General features: G+C 34.9%; 1 protein-coding gene and 1 pseudogene across 1 annotated transcript in view; both read left to right on the forward strand.

Annotated features, from left to right (window-relative positions):
* The window catches only part of TM9SF2 (transmembrane 9 superfamily member 2), a 51,634-nt gene that overhangs the window by 16,522 nt on the left and 18,232 nt on the right, over window positions 1-16,880 (forward strand). The window contains exons 4-9 of the mRNA XM_019756917.2: window positions 2,383-2,510; window positions 7,285-7,414; window positions 8,933-9,057; window positions 9,961-10,072; window positions 11,248-11,327; window positions 12,097-12,205. Coding sequence (XP_019612476.1) covers window positions 2,383-2,510; window positions 7,285-7,414; window positions 8,933-9,057; window positions 9,961-10,072; window positions 11,248-11,327; window positions 12,097-12,205 — 684 coding nt within the window. The remainder of the gene's footprint in view (window positions 1-2,382; window positions 2,511-7,284; window positions 7,415-8,932; window positions 9,058-9,960; window positions 10,073-11,247; window positions 11,328-12,096; window positions 12,206-16,880) is intronic.
* On the forward strand, window positions 12,291-13,085 carry LOC109460978 (high mobility group protein B3; annotated as a pseudogene).

Consider the following 16,880-nt stretch of genomic DNA (forward strand, 5'->3'; position numbering starts at 1 on the left):
ACAGACGTCTCTGCCCTGGTGGACCTTATTTTCTGATGAAGAGAAAGAAAAAATAATTACTAAAATATATAGTGTATCAATTGCTCATGTAAAAACTATTGAAAACAAATCAGGGAAGGTGGTTGGAGACATTGTAGGTTTAAATAGATGGAGAAAGTCTCACTGAGAAAGTGACATTTGAGCAAAAGCCCCGAAGCAAGGAAGGGGAGTGTGCCATGTGAGTGAGAAGAACATGTTCTGCGTAAAGAGAGCAGCAAATGTCAGAGTGCCAAGATGTGAGCTTGCCTGGCATATTCAAGGCACAGAAAAAAGTTGGCTCAACTCGAACAGGTGAGCAGGATAGAGAACAGTAGGAAATGATGGCAAAGAAGTAACGGGACCACATCATATAGTGATTCATAAGCCACTGTAAAGACTTTGGCCTGTACATCTGAGTGAGATGGTTAGTGGAGAATTATGAGTAGGCTTAGATTTTAACAGAATCACCAGGGTTGCTGTGCTGAGGATGGACCGTGAAAGAGTAGGGGAGAAGCTGGGAGATCTGACCCATTAGGGAGGCTCTTGGAATCATTTGAGATAAGTATGGCCTGATAGTGACTCAGACCATGGGGGTGGGGAGTAGGGGGTGTGAAGTGGTCAGAACCTCAGAAACTGGCTATACTTTGAAGGTGGGGTCACCAAAACTTGCTGAGGGATGGGATGTGGAGTATGGAATATCTGTTTTTTAAGATGGGAAAATCTGTGGGAAGAGTTAGTTTGGGACATGGTAAGTGTGAGGTGTCTGTTAGGCGTCAAGTAAGGGATGTTGAGTTAACAGTTGAATATATGTGTCTGGAGTTTGGAGGAGAGGTTCAGCCCTAGATGGATATATTTGAGAATCATCAGTGTGTAGATGATATGTAAAGCCAGGAATTGATGAGACCCTTAAGAGAGTGGGTATAGATAGTGAAGAGAAAACTCCAAGGACTGAGCCTTGGGACACTTGTTTAATAGGTCGGGATGACGAGGAAGCCTCCGTAAGGAAACTGCCTCTTAGGGTTATTGGGAGGATTGCATGTGGTGACAAGGAAGTGTGTGTTGTGATTAAACGTTATCTTTAGGCTTGCTGTTGTCCTTACAATTGAACACACAATGGACTTGCGTAAACCCAGTGAGCACTGGATTGAGGTGGAAGATTTGCCGCTTTTGGTGTAACAATGTCTATTTCTGCTTAATTTGACACTATCTCTCTGATTCCTTCGTATGTGTACTTTTGTTCTTTAATTTCCACTCTTTAAAAGGGGACCTACAAGGTTTATATGAGGTTAAAAATATTAAATAATTGCACAAATATTGCTGTAGTGAACAGAAGTAGCAGTGCAGCCAGAACCAAACTCTTGGCTGACAGGTGGCAGCAGTGGGCTGCACTTGAAACGTTCCGCAGCTGATGCACAGAAACTGGCTTAGGGATTTTAATAATGTACAAAAGAATGGACTAGTAGAAGTGAAACATATGCCCATTGGCTTTTTATTTTACCCTGGGTAATGAATTTCAAATTTATTAAGAAGTGTATAATTACAGACTACAGATAGTTTAGTAAATTACAGCCTTCAGAACACTAGGAAATATTTTTTATATTAAGATATAAATGGGTTTTGATAAAGTAAACGTACATTATATAATATGTTGTGAATATCATTATTATTATACACATGAAATAAGTCCTAGACTCCAAAATTGCAAGAATCCTTAGTTTTTAAAATTTGGTTTAAAAAAATAAATCAATTTTTGTTTCAACTTTACTGTTTGTTTCTACTTTATTATTAAATCCTGAAAATTGACAATTACTTCAAATGTGAATAAAAAGAAGTCGCATTTACTCTGATTTTAGGCATCTAAATTTGATTACTTGTATCATCACAGTATGTGTTATTCACTGCTGAATCTCCATCATTTGGCATGTAAGGGGCACTTAACAAATGTTCACCAAATGAATATGGACATAAAAACTTGTCTGCTTGTTACTAGAAAGCCTTTAAATCCATAATTTCCAAAATATTGTCAGGAGACATTATTATGGAGAGACTGCTATTCCATTATGTTCTACATGTGGGATTTTTTTCCTTCAAGAACTCATTTACATTTAGAAGGTAGGCGGATTGAAATGATCAAAAATAAAAATAAAAAACTTATCAAAAGAAAAATTGATGACAATATTTTTAAGAAACAGAGTAAGATTGAAATTTAAATCTGATTGAGCTATGAGCAATTTAAAAATGTTTGCTATCAATGTAATGTACTTAAGTAATTAACGAGACCAGTACTTTTACTCTATTTCTGGTATAGATCTGAAGGAACTGGATATTTTCTCTTAACTTGCTTTCCACTTTATTTTAATACAGTTTACATTTAATAAAAAGGAGACCTGTAAGCTTGTTTGTACAAAAACATACCAGACAGAGAAAGCTGAAGACAAACAAAAGTTAGAATTCTTGAAAAAAAGCATGCTACTGAATTATCAACATCACTGGTAAGACATGAGATTTTGACTTTTTGGCTTTTTCCTTTTCAAGATGAAACCTGTTTCACTGAATGTATAAATAACTTCATGAACTATAAAATATAGCAAATTAATTGATTTCTCTTTTTTGTTACTAGTATTAACATGAAGTAGTGACTTTCTTGCCAGAGGATTACTAAGGTTGATAGCTTAAAGTATCATCTTTTAACTGTACTTAGGTCACTGTAATATCTGGTACTTGTTTTGGTACATAGAGCACTTCTTTTATTCACATATAGTTAACAGGAGCATATTTACGCTTTGGGGAAAGTACCTGAGTCAATCTAGACAAATACTTGTTTATTTTATACTTGTAGGCCATGAGAAATACTATTGGAAAACAAAATTTAGCTTTTGTTTGATATTTGATAAATAGAATCTACTTCAAATAAATACTTTTTTTTTTTTTTGCATAACCTGTTTTTTTATTTTATAAACATGTAACATTAACAAGGTTTTACCAGTGTTGTGATATAGTCAAAAAAGCATTTAAAACGCTTCTATTTCTGCTTCCAAATATTCCAAATATACAATATTCAAACAGAAGATTTAAAAAGGGTATCAAAAACCCACCTTTTCAAGTATAACCATTATTATTCTTCTAGATGTTTGCCACCATATGTCTGTATTCTCTTTGGGGGTCATGGCTTACACGTGTGTGCCTCTTCTAAAAAATACAAAGTTCTGGAGGTGAACAGGAAGACTATCTTCGTGTACTTTCTCTTGAATTTTTGTCCTATCAGTGTCTCAGATTGACCCGCACCCAGGGAGCTAGGAACCATTGACGTCAGTTTGGACCTGACCAGATCCTGTGGCTCAAATACTGTGGTTGGAGCCTCATTCCTTCTTTCTCTCTCGATTCCTCTCCCTCCTCCCTTCCATACACATAGAACAAAAAAGTCGTAGTGAGGGGCAAGTTTGGGTCACATTCCCTTTCATGAGCTAGTCTGTGGTTAGGGGAATTCGCTCTGATTAGTCAGACCTGGGTAGTATACACTTGAGCCATATAGAAACGAGTTTCCCTTAGCAGGGCTCTGTGAGAAGGAAGGAAACTTGGACACTGCGCTTGTGTCAGTTTCTTTCTCATCTGACCCTCAGTGCAAAGAGGAACTTGAAAGTCTCCTCCATCTCATTTCTTTGGTTTCTAAGCCCACAGCTTTTTTCCTCTAAGCTCCTGTGAGAATATTACTTAACTGCTGAATTGATGTAACTTGGGATACATTTGTTTATTCATAAGTAATTGAAATTTCCCTTGTTGTATTCTCTTTGCTTTAAATTGTTCTTTACAGCCTTCAAAATCACATTTATAGCTCAGTTCTTACATGTACATATTAACCCCATTCACCTCCATTTTCTCTAACTGCTCATTTGTTGATCAAATGAAAGAATGACCTTGAAGGCCTACTCGTGATTTTTAGCTATCCCTTCTATCTTCAGCTCTTAGAATACTGTTTAAAGTCTTGCTCGTAAAGGTAATAGAAGTAGCTCTTCTTCAGTAACTTTCTTACAGTAAAGTACTTAGAAATATTTTTAACTAATTTATGATGCAGTTAACACAGGTACTATTTTGATGCCAAGATAACAGGGATAAATAATTTTAAATGGTTTACAAAGTTAGAAAGTATTGGGTAGTAAAATTTACTAAACAGTTTATGATAGATGTATCAATTGAAACTTAGACTATTCTGCCTTAAAAAAAATAAACTGAAAGAGTGCTGGTAAATAATGATTTTGTAGTTGAATCTGAAAAGTTCATGATTTCAAGTCTGAATCCATTAACAAAAAGTCTTAAGCCATATCACAAATATATAGTCTGGTAATTCTAGACGGTGGGCTTTAGTCCTTAAATCAGTTCATTAACACATTTGGCAAATGTTGATTCACACTGATGAATTTATTTGAACTATTAGTTGAATATATTTCTGTCCTTGACTTATTTCAGAAAGTTTTTACTGTATGACTTGATTTTGAGCATAGATGGCAGAGTTAACAGAGATATAATAAAATAGCATGGACCTTGAGAAATCTGAAAGATCTTTAAAAATGTGTTCTTTTATGAAATTTTGAATGTAGCACGTCTTATTAACCTTTGCACTGAGATATTTTGGGGAGAACATAATCATTTTCTAAATTATAAAGCAATACATACATGCCTGTGAAAAAAACATAAGCAGTGCAGGAAAATATCAAATAAAAAGTAAGAATCTCCTACCACCCTCAGCTTCTTTAATCATGTTCCCCGGAGGTAGCACTATTATTTCTTATGTATGTTTCCAGGTTTTCTATACATATGCAGGTATATGAAAGGATGTGTGCCTTTTAAAAATAACACAGCCAAAATAATTGTACACATTCTGCAACTTGCTTATGTCATTTAAGAAAATAACGGGCATTTTTCCATGTAAAGCACAGCTGTAGATCTGTCTATATCTCTTCATAGTCATATAGCAAGCATTCCATTGTATGAATGAACCATCATTTTTCCCCATTACATTTTAACCTTACTACCTTTTGAATTATTAAAATGACTGAATATTAGTTAATGCACCAACTTATTCTCATTATAGAGAATACTCAGTTAATTAACAATAATTTACTTACCTAAATTGATGAATACTTTTAGTTCTCATTTGGGAATTTAGAACATAATTTGAGAATCTTCTTTGCTTATTCTGTCAGTAACCTACGTTACTTCTTTGATTTGAGACTGACTAGTGTTTTGATGCCATCACCAAACGCTTGAATTCCTTTCAACTATACATGGTTTGTGATTATACTTCTTGCCTGTGTTTCTAAATCATTGTGACATTTTATTTATAAAAGTATAAGTCTTTAACTAGATACCAGAATACTTAAATTTTCTTAGTATCATAGAACCACTGAACTGTAGCTTGGACAGAAAAGGGTCTTTGAAGATACTTTAGCCCAGTGAATTCCAATCCTGGATCCCACCAAGCTAGCAAAGGGGAATGATGTGCTATTTTCAACAATTCAAAATCCTAACAGATAGTGTAAATTTATTCATGTTAAAACTACATGGAATTACCTAAATGCCAAGTTTCTTTGCTTTTGGCTGCAATTTTCTGAGTGTATTGTGGCAACATGGGTTATTCCCTTCTGATCTGAAATTCTGGGAGCTTAATTGATTTATTAGGAAAATGAGTTATTAATAAATGAGGCTTAATTAATAGAAGTGTTTCAAATGGAGTCCATAGAGGGTAGAGGAAAATAATGGAAAGGAGTTCTTAATGGTAGAAAATTGTGGCCAGTTATTCAACCTTTATTCTTTGAGTCCTCTTCTTATCCTCTCTCACTATATCACATTGAAAATATTTAATATTTTTGTGTTATAAATTGGAGTAGCTTCTATTCCCTAACTTAGCAAGGCAGTAATTGAAAATTACACTCTTTAAATTTTCTTACATTTATTTCCAGGAGTTTGTTTTGTATTTTTAATGCTTCCTATTACCAGGAAAAGGTTATTGAGGCAAGGCATTATATAAATGATAAATTTAAGATGTTTGCTTTTAAAAAAACTTAATTGCCCCCTAATTTCTCATTAGGTAACCAGCACTATAATTCTTATGTAGTACTTTCTTTGTTATGATAGCATAAAGGTATTATACTTCACATATTACTAGTATATATTCATTGATTGAACTTTATTCTCTAAAATATTAAAACAATTAACTAATATTTTAGGCCTCCAGAAAATCTGAATTATTTATATAGCATTGCTTTCATGTTTCTAATATTTTATAGTGTTTTTCATGGAAACCACTAGCCTGCTGGTTATTATAATAAGCAACTTAATAGTTAAGGTGATTCTAAAATTTGGTACATTGGGTACTATTAAATAGCATTTAAACGTGACGAGACATGTTTTATTAGGTCATTAATGTACATCTTGGGTGACTATAAAATCATAATTTTACTTCCTAAGGCATATATTAATTAACAAATAAAACATGCCCTGGAGAGTAGTCTTGTAACTGTAATACAGCTAGTATATTTTTAGTAATTTTTTTTTATTTGTATCCCGCAGAGTGCTCTGGGCATAGGGGACCACATGCTCGGACTTTAATGTAATTATATGGAGCTACAGAACTTTATTTTTTACTTTTATCCTGTTTTGTTTAAAAAAAATCTTTTTCACTATACAACTTGAAATACTTATTTCTGTAGCTTTATTGCAGTATTTCTTTTACACATAAATTGTGTTTAGAGTTTTGATAAATAATACTATAGTTTTTACTTTTTTACCTGTCCTTAAATCGAATGTTTTCCCATATCTTGGAATTATATTCTCCTTTTTATTGAATTGCTGAGTAATAAAAGACATTTGCATATATACTGTTACATAAAGTGTTCCCAAAGAACTAGATAGATGTATTGATTTGCACCTATATAGAGCTTTTGAGTGTACTGCTAAAAAATTATACTTAGGTGTCTAGATAATGATATTGTTAAATTAGCAATTGCAATAAATTAATTAATAAACTCCCTTTCCTACATACATTTATAGTTTCAGCTATAAAGTTTTTTCCTTCAGTGCAGTGTATCAGATATTAGCATAATGCCGTTACTTATGAAATACCACATTTCATTAAAATTCTTTGGTTGTAGTTTTGACATTGTAAGGCATTTGTAGACATTTACATTTAAAAAATGATGACACATATTTGGGCAGTAATTCTTAGTAATGTTTGGTGATTTTTAACTTGACTTTTATTTCTGTGAATAGGATTGTGGACAATATGCCTGTAACATGGTGTTATGATGTTGAAGATGGTCAGAGGTTCTGTAATCCTGGGTTTCCTATTGGCTGTTACATTACAGATAAAGGTCGTGCCAAAGATGCCTGTGTTATTAATGTAAGTTTGTGACAAACTATGCTTTTTGAAATACTGTTTTTTGGTAGACGTATTCAGTTTTCACCCAGACGAAAATTGTTTTATTCATCAAATGAGTACAATTCAGATGTTCTGAAGTACAGCTACTAAGATCTTATGCCTAAGCCAGATTAAGAGTGTACAAATTTAACTCTAGAATTAAAATAATTCAGATTCAGTTCAACATTTACTGAGAGTGTCTATTATATGCTAAGCACTGTAGTAAGGGCTGGGACGTTGTACGTTCTGGCTCTGTTAAAATTAGATTCATAAATCTTACATATAAAAATATGTAAACAGTGGAGTGCCAAAAGGATCTCACTGTAAATCCATGAAATTCGCATTGCACATTTAAGTCCATAAAATACCGTTTCCCTGAAAATAAGACCATGCCAGACAATCAAGCTCTAAATGCGTCTTTTGGAGCAAAAATTAATATAAGACCCAGTATTATATCATATTGTATTATATCATATATATCACATCACATCACATCATCACATCATACCATCTCTTAATAGTAAAATAAGAGTGGCTCTTATATTAATTTTTGCTCCAAGAGATGTATTAGGTCTTATTTTCCAGCTAGGAAAATAAGCTAGGTCCAGCTAGGTCTTATTTTCGGGGAAACACGGTATTTTATTGTATTGCCAAAGTTCAGTATTATATGTTTTTTTAAAAAGGTATCTGTCTTTGGGACCATACTTTTATATTTAAACACAGAATAATAAAGTGAAGACATTAACTAGACGGTGATTAAAATTTGGGGGAATATATATTAAATTTTATGTAGTCAGGTCACCCTGATTTAATGTCTTAATTAATGTGACCTGGTAGTAGAAGTTAGCATGCACTTGCTCATGAAACTGGTTATAACCGTTAATACTTTTATGAGAGTTGACCAGAGACACTTGAATAATTTGTGTTATTAGTTTAGTCTAAAGTTATAAACTTCCATAGAGGAAAAGTGTTAAAATGTATAAGATTCAGCATGCTCATAGCATGTAATATTTTAAAATTTATTGTTTGTAAGAGAAAAGCTAGAAAATATTAGATGTGTTTTTTTAAATAGGCACTTAAGCTTTATGTAAGAATTAAAGGATTGAAGAAGCATAATTTGTATTTCTGCCAATTAGTTTTGGATTACAGTCTTAAAACTTAAACATTTTTGGGGCGGCCGGATGGCTCAGTTGGTTAGAGCACGAGCTCTGAGCGACAGTGTTGCCGGTTCGAGTCCCACATGGGCCAGTGAGCTGCGCCCTCCACGACTAGATTAAAGGACAACGACTTGGAGCTGATGGTCCCTGGAGAAACACACTGTTCCCTAATATTCCCCAATAAAAATATTTTTTTTAAAAACTTAAAACATTTTTATGGGGAAGGATTAAAATCTTGTCCAAGCTTAAATTTTTCTACTTGTTGTGCCTCATTTTAAAAGTTTTATGTTTTGACTCTTGTATAGCCAGTTTTCTGCCTTTAACTTTAAGTTCTGCTCCATAGTCAGAATTCCATGAAAGAGATACATTTTATATCTTCAACCATGTTGACATCACAATACACTATCATGTTGTTGAAACTGGATCCATGGGAGCAAGATTAGTGGCTGCTAAACTTGAACCAAAAAGGTAACTATACAAACAGATAAGAAGTAAATAAATATAAGTGAAATTTAGGCTGTAAGAATAAATATTTGGGGCCTAATTAACTTTTTCCTTAATCAGTACTCTAGCATATAATGTGGTATTTCAGGATTGATTTTACTAAAACTCCCTTTAGCATGATTTGTTACTAAGTTATGGGTTGTCCAGAAAAACCACACAAATATTTTTTTTCCTGTCATGGCAAAGTGGTGTACCTTTTTGTTTGGTGTTTCAGTCAGGAAGTTTGGACAGCTTTTCCATGTCAGCTTGGAAAGGTGGTTGGAACAGTGTTCCCTTTCACAGTGGAAAAGCATTGCCTCAGATACTTGCAACTTGACCGCCTAACAGAGGCCCAAATGAGCTAATTAGTGCTGTCATTTTGAAAATCTTCATGCAGATTTAGATGTTAGTATGTGACGAGTCATTGAACGGGTATCTCTTCAGGCTATCAATTTTTAGTGTGAAAGTACCTATCAGTTATTTGTGAGATCCTTTTTTGATTGAGTATTCCATTTTTTCTGTGACTCCTCTCCCCCATTGAATTAGCCAATTTCTCATGCCACTGGTGTAAAGAAATGCATTCCGTAATAAGATGGCAGTTAATTTAAATTCCCTCAGTGTTTTTTTTATTTTTTTAATATTAGTTAATGCTTTTTAAGTACACTGTTTTCAAAAGTTTGTTTCTAATTTCGAGTAATAATTTGTACTCATTCTTACAACTAAGCCAATTATACAAAGTAAATATTTGTATTAATATTAAGTGTGACATGAATAATTTCACCTTTGGCTATCAGTAACATTGTGAAATATGTACAGAATCTCAAACCTTTACCCCATTTTTTTAAACGATATTTTATCAGCATCTTGTCAAAATGTTTCTTCCCACAGCTTCAGACATACCCATATAGATAAACCAGACTGCTCTGGACCCCCGATGGATATAAGTAACAAAGCTTCTGGGGAGATCAAAATTGCCTATACTTATTCTGTTAGCTTCGAGGTGAGTTTGTTTTTATCTTTAGTATAACCTAGAAATTGATTTTAAATGCATACTACTTAAACTAATCAAAAATATTAATGATTAAGCTTGTCAGATAAGTTTTTTTTGTTTAGTAAATTTTTTTTTTTAATTAAAGTTTATTGGGGTGACAGTTGTTAGTAAAGTTACATAGATTTCAGGTGTACGATTCTGTAATACATAAATAGATACGTTTTTAATGAGCTTATTTTTAGAATAGTTTGTCAGTGCATCAGGCAACATAGTCACATGTGAAATTAAGTCTTCATTTAAATAAGAAATACAGGAAGTTGGAGAACTGAGACTGATTAAGTGTTAAGCCATAAGCGATACATGTAAGACAAAAGGTAGAAAATAGACTTAGAGGATGGTATGTCAAAGATATATGCAACAAGCATTTGGGAAAACAACACCATTTTTAAAAATCTGGATTTGAGTATAAACTTAAATGGAGAGTTTCTTGGTGGTAGATGATTTATATATGTTCTTAGGGAATTCAAGGGAAGGTTTTCATTAAAGGAGAAGTTTCTTAGGAGGAAAGTAAAAGTTCATTTTATGAGAATCTTAGGCAGTATTCCACCTCTATTTTTAATAAACTACTGTGGCAATCTAATATAGTTGTGACATTTACTATCCCCATATAGTGTATAATTTTGCAAGCCTAGTGCAATAAGTAATAATATGTTTCTTTCTAGGTGTTAAGAACTCAGTGTAAGTAACATCTGCCAGATGTTGAGTGTACCTAGGTTATGACTCTGGTCTGGTTAGGTGTCTCATAGGTATAGATAGATGGCGTCAAAGCAATTAAGTTATTCTACTCAATCTTCTGAAAAAATTAAACATATAGCTCTAAAATTTGACATCTAAAATAAACCCTTACTATTTAAAATTTAAAGAAATACTTAAAAAACAAGTAGGTACCTTTAGGAACTCTTACTATGTTTTATTTACTGCTTAATCTCATCCTGATTTTCCTGAGACTTGAGTAAATTGAAACTCCCAGAATCTCATGACTAACCCAAGTTATGATAATGAGAAATTGCATTTGTTGACTGAATGGAAGGTCAAGCTGTGAACGGAAATTTTTAGATTCTTAATATACCCTGTCAGCAAATGCTTAATTAAAGAGTTTTATTTGTTTTGTTTTTAAATTCTAGGAAAATAAAGAGGTCAGATGGGCATCTAGATGGGACTATATTCTGGAATCTATGCCTCATACCCATATTCAGTGGTTTAGGTAAGACTAAGATTAATCTGCTTTATGCTCTGTACTGTTCTACTCTGTGCCTTTGAACATCTCATTCACTCTCTAATCCTCTCCAGTTACTTGAAAATCTGACCTTTCGATTCAGACTTGGGTTCAATCCTGGCCTTAAGTCACTGGTTGTGAATCAGGCCAGGGCACTCAATTTTTCAGAGTCCATTTCTTTATCTAGAAATACCTGCCTCATAGGACTGTTCTGAGAATGAAAGGAGATGATGAAGCAGAGCATGTAAGCACCTTACCTGCCATGGAAGAAGGCTCAGTAAACAAGCTGCTACTGCTGTTGACTAGTTTTCATTTTCTCTTAAACGCGTTACTCAAAACTTTTATCTAGAAAGCTGTTCATGGTGCCATTACTCTCCTTTTCCTACTTTGCTGAACTATCCTTTTGACACTCTTTAATTTACTGAGTAAATTTGTTCTTCAGTAAATTTCTTGACGGACACATCAGTCCTTTGTTGATTCTTGCAGCTTGTGTTGCACTGATTTGGGCATAGCAGTTATTTAATAGTATTGACCATGGACCAAAAAAAATTCTAGTTCTCAACAGACCACAAAACTATATTATAAGTATATAGAGTTATGTTTCCACTAGAAGGACACATGGCAGAACACAGTTCATTGAATTTGTTGGATTTTAGGTCAAGTTTTGATTTTGAAAAATGCTATTTTAATGTTACTCAGTAAATCGTTTTTAAAAAGATTAAGCTACAGATTAATCCTGACATGCTCATTCCTATAGCATCATGAATTCCCTGGTCATTGTCCTCTTCTTGTCTGGAATGGTCGCTATGATTATGCTACGGACACTGCATAAAGATATTGCCAGATATAATCAGATGGATTCCACGGTGAGTGAAACATTTGAATTGTTCTTTGGTCTTCCAAAAATAGTCTTTATTTTTTCTTTGGAAAAGGTTTAAATAATAACTTTAGGTAGACTCTGCTTTTAAAACATTCTTCTCAGAGGTTATCCTGAATTTGAGACTAGCAAACAATACAGTCAGGGTGGCTAAAGGTGATCCAAAGAAACCAAAGGGCAAGATGTCTGCTTATGCCTTTGTGCAGACGTTCAGACAGGAACATAGGAAGAAAAACCCAGAGGTCTCTGCCAATTTTTGAGAATTTTCCAAGAAGTGCTGTGAGCGGTGGAAGACAATGTCTGGGAAAGAGAAGTCTAAATTTGATCAAATGGCAAAGGCAGATAAAAAGTACACTATGATCGGAAAATGAGGAATTATGAATCAGCTAAGGGAGAAAAGAAGAAGGACCCTAATGCCCCCAAAAGAGCACCGTCTGGAATCTTCCTGTTCTGTTCAGAACTCTGCCTTAAGATCAAATCCTCAAACCCCAGCTTCTCTATTGGAGATTTGGCAAAGAAGCTGGGCGAGATGTGGAGAAACTTGTGACAGTGAATAGCAGTCTTCCCTCAGTAAGCGGCAGAGCGGAGGGAGAAGTATGAGAAGCTGTTGCGGACTCTAAGGCTAAAGGCAAGTTTGATGGCACAGAGGGTCCCACTGAAGTTGCCTGGAAGAAGGAGGAAGAAGACAAGGACGGGGGGCGGGGGGGGGACGAGGAGGAGGACTGAAAAACGGTTCGTGTCTCCTTGTGAAGACCTTAGAGGAGGGGAGCGCCGTCACTGACACAGCTCTTACCCTCATTGGGGTTAATTACACTTGGATCATGGTCATACAGCAGAAGTCTCCGTGCGCTCCAGAAATTGTCAGTGGTCTACGTGAAGTGCCATGGCTGTTTGGAGCACCCTGAAATGGTATCAAAGTTGTACATATTTCCAAATATTTTAAAGGAAAAGGCTCTCCTGTTCTCCTCACTCTATGCCCTTTGCTGTTGGTGTGACAAGGCATTTAAAGATGTTTCTGGCATTTCCTTTTTTTAATCCATAAGGTGGTGCTAACTATAAGGTTACTGGTTAGAAATCCTGAGTTATCAACTGTACATATGTATAGTTTGTAAAAAGAACAGAACAACCGAGACAAGCTCTTGATGCTCATCGCTTGGCGTTGAGGCTGTGGGGGAGATGCCTTTTGGAGGGGCCGTAGCTCGGCGTGCACTGAGGCTGGACCTGTGGACACTGCCATGGGCATCCATTTAGCTTCAGGTTGTCTTGTTTTTGTATATAGTGACATAGAGTTCTGTTGCCATTGTTAGCTGTGGGAAGGGGGGGCAGCTGGCCTGAGAAGTGTTTAGATCTTTTTTAGTTAAGTGTGGTAGTTTTAAACTGTTTTTTAAACAAACTGCAGAACTCTTCCTTGTCAGCAAAACGAAGAGCTACTGCATCAATGAAAGTTCAGGAACCTTCTGTACTAAACGCAGTTTGCAACATTTTGTTATTTTTTGTATTTAGAATGCCGAAATGTCTTTGAAGTTAAATAAACAGTATTACATTGGGGGGAAAAAGTTACCCTGAACTTACATTTTCAAGTAAGAAAATGTTCCTTAAGAACTGGTATGCTGCAGAAACCGAGTCACCACAGCACTCAGCGCTGAGCTGTTCACAGCCTCGTCTGTCAGTGGACTGTGCAGAGTGGCTGTAGGTGCACAGCTCCCACTCTTCCTCTTTGTTCATTTACCTGCCGTCAGCTCTATCAGGGTCTCCAGCATACACCCAGGTTGTGAAACAGCAAACTTGAGCAGAATAACTCTCAAACAATTTATGTTTGTGTGTGTATTTAATTTTCTAAAATGAATTTTAACTGAATTTGTATCATTTCAACCCTTTGGTATACTCAAAAGTAATTTAATGTCCCAATTTCATTTATTCTCAAACATTTTAAGTCGCATAATGTTACACATTTTATACTTTTTCAGTTCATACTAGCAGCTCTTTTACAAAATTTCCACAAGAATCACAGTGACTTGTAATAAATACAAAATACAAAGTACAGCTTCTTAGCCTTTTCCCCTCAACCTTTTTATCCTATTCTAATTTTGAAAAGAACATATTAATGTTTATAAGCTTTTTAGCACTTCTCTACGATTCTTTTCCATGGTTTTTACCTATTTTTTAAAAAAGATTTTTATTAAGATACAGCTAGCATACAATATTATATTAGTTTCAGGTACACACTATAGTTTTTCAGCATTTATACACCATGATAACTCCAGCAACCCTGTGACACCATAGCACGCTATCACAGTATTCTTGACTATATTCCCTATGCTGTGCATACATCCCCATGACTATTTGTCTTATTCCTGGAAAGTTGGACCTCTTATTCCCCTCACCTTTTCACCCCCTTTTTAAATTTTTTTAATTGTAGTTGACATTCAATATTTTTTATTGATTGTTTTATTAAATATCAAGATAATTTCAAGATACTCTGTTTATAATTGGCAATTACAAATAATTGCTGACGTAACGAAGTTTTTTTTCTTAATTTGTGCACAGGTGTGTCATGGGCTATGGGCCAGGGCAACCTGCTTCCACTCTTGTCTCATTCTTTTCCTCCCTTCAGTTTCTAACTGGAACCTTCAGAGCAAATCTGTTCAAATATGTCAGATCGTTTCAGTCCCGATCACAGCCCCCCAGTGGCTTCCCGTTTTTCTCAGTGTGAAAGCTGGAGTCTTGACAATGGCCCAGAAGGCCCTGCAGTACCTGCCGCATGGAGCTCTGCTCCAGCCGCCTTGGCCACCTGCCGCTCCTCAGACGTGTCAAGTGTTCCCACCTCAGGGCCTGCACACAGGCTTTCCCTTCTCCTCAAATGTTCCTCCCTCAGACGTTTATATGGCGAGCTCCCTTACCTTCTTCCCAGCAAGACCTTCCTTACCGTTCCATGAAAGTGATATCCTCTCCCCCCACATAACACACTCATACTTCCTAATGTTTCTCTGTAGCACTTTCACCATCTAATGTACTATATATTTTATTTACTTACTTTGCTTATTGTCTGCCTTCCCAATGAGAACACATACTCAGGAGAAGAGGGATTTTTCTGTTACACCCACTGTAGTGTCTCTGGTGTTTTGAACAGTGCTGAGCATGTACTTGGTGCTCAATAAATATTTGTTGAACGAATGAATTAGGCTTTTACGTACCAGATTTGTGCCGTAAAAAAATGTAGATACATGAATTCCCACTCCACTACACCCCCCACCCCCAAAAACAGTTAGCTAAGGCCAGAGCAGGAAGCAATGAAGGCATGAGAGTTTGAAGTTATCCTTTGGGTCAATGTTTAGATAGAGTCTTTAACCAGTTGGGAAACTAAACTTTGTGGGTCATTAGTGAGGGAGCTGAACTTCAGTCTCCTCCTACATCGCGCCTGGATTCTTGAAGGAAGGCAACTGATTCTAGGTTTGTAAGTATCTTCCGATTCTTGGCAGGCTCAAGTAGAAATTCTCTGAAGAAAAGCTCAAAGGCAAAATAATATTTTTAAATTGGTGGGATAAATTAACACTTTACATAGAATCATGTATCTACTATCTTTCAAGAATAAAGGTGAAATACCTTTTTCAGATTAACAAAACAGTTGACCACAAACAGACCTTCACTGAAGGAATTTCTATAGAAATAATTTAGCAGAAGATAAATACATAAAAACCAATCCTAAAGAGAGATTTAGAAGAATTGGTGAATCAAAAATTCCAAGTAAACATTTTGTGAATATAATAATGAGTCTGAAATTGGATGTTAACGAAAGTATCAACAAAGAAAAAACAGATTGAATGCATACTATCAGATGAGTGGTTGTCTGGGGGGGAAAAAAGGTAGAGTCCAACTTTATTCCTTTCGATTAAATGATTAAAGCTTTAAATTAAAATGTGGAATTATAAAACCCTAGAAAAATAACATGGTAAGTTATTTTTAAATCTTGGAGGAGGGTAGAAGTTTATAAGTGCGACAGAGAGCCAGAAGCCATAAAAGAAATGATTGCTCTATGATTACTACATTAAAAAAAAAATCTGAATAGATTTACCAAAAATACCACTGAGTAAAAAGATAAAAGTCAAATTGGAAAATACTTTATCACCTGTCACAAATTATTAAATTCCTCAATAAATAAAGAAATCCTAGAATTATTAAGGAAACAGTCAACAGCCCAATAAGAAACTGGGCACGGTACATGAAAAAACAGTGCATAAAAAAGAAAAACAAATGGTTCTGAAACATGTAAAAAGATGCAACATTATTCATAATAAGAGAAATGCAAATTAAAACTGCCATGCAAGCTTGTTCATCTGGTACATTGGCAGAAATTAAAATGTTTGATATAATACTGTGGTGGGGGATTGAGGACATGAGCACTTTGGTACATACTATGAGAATGTAAATTGGTGTACTTAAGGAAGGCAATTTGGCAAGAGTTTATAATTTTGTTTAACCCAACAATTCCATTCCTAGAAACTAATCTGGATTGGATGGAATTTATTGTTCTTATTTTTTGCCTTAAAACAATAAATATGTGTTGTTTATAATAGCAGAAGATTTTAAGAAACCCAGATACTCATCAGGGGACTGAATTTAATAATTATGGAATATCCATAGAATGGAATACTGTGTAATCATTA

This window comes from Rhinolophus sinicus, linkage group LG04, assembly GCF_036562045.2.
Source record: "Rhinolophus sinicus isolate RSC01 linkage group LG04, ASM3656204v1, whole genome shotgun sequence".
Taxonomy (NCBI): domain Eukaryota; kingdom Metazoa; phylum Chordata; class Mammalia; order Chiroptera; family Rhinolophidae; genus Rhinolophus; species Rhinolophus sinicus.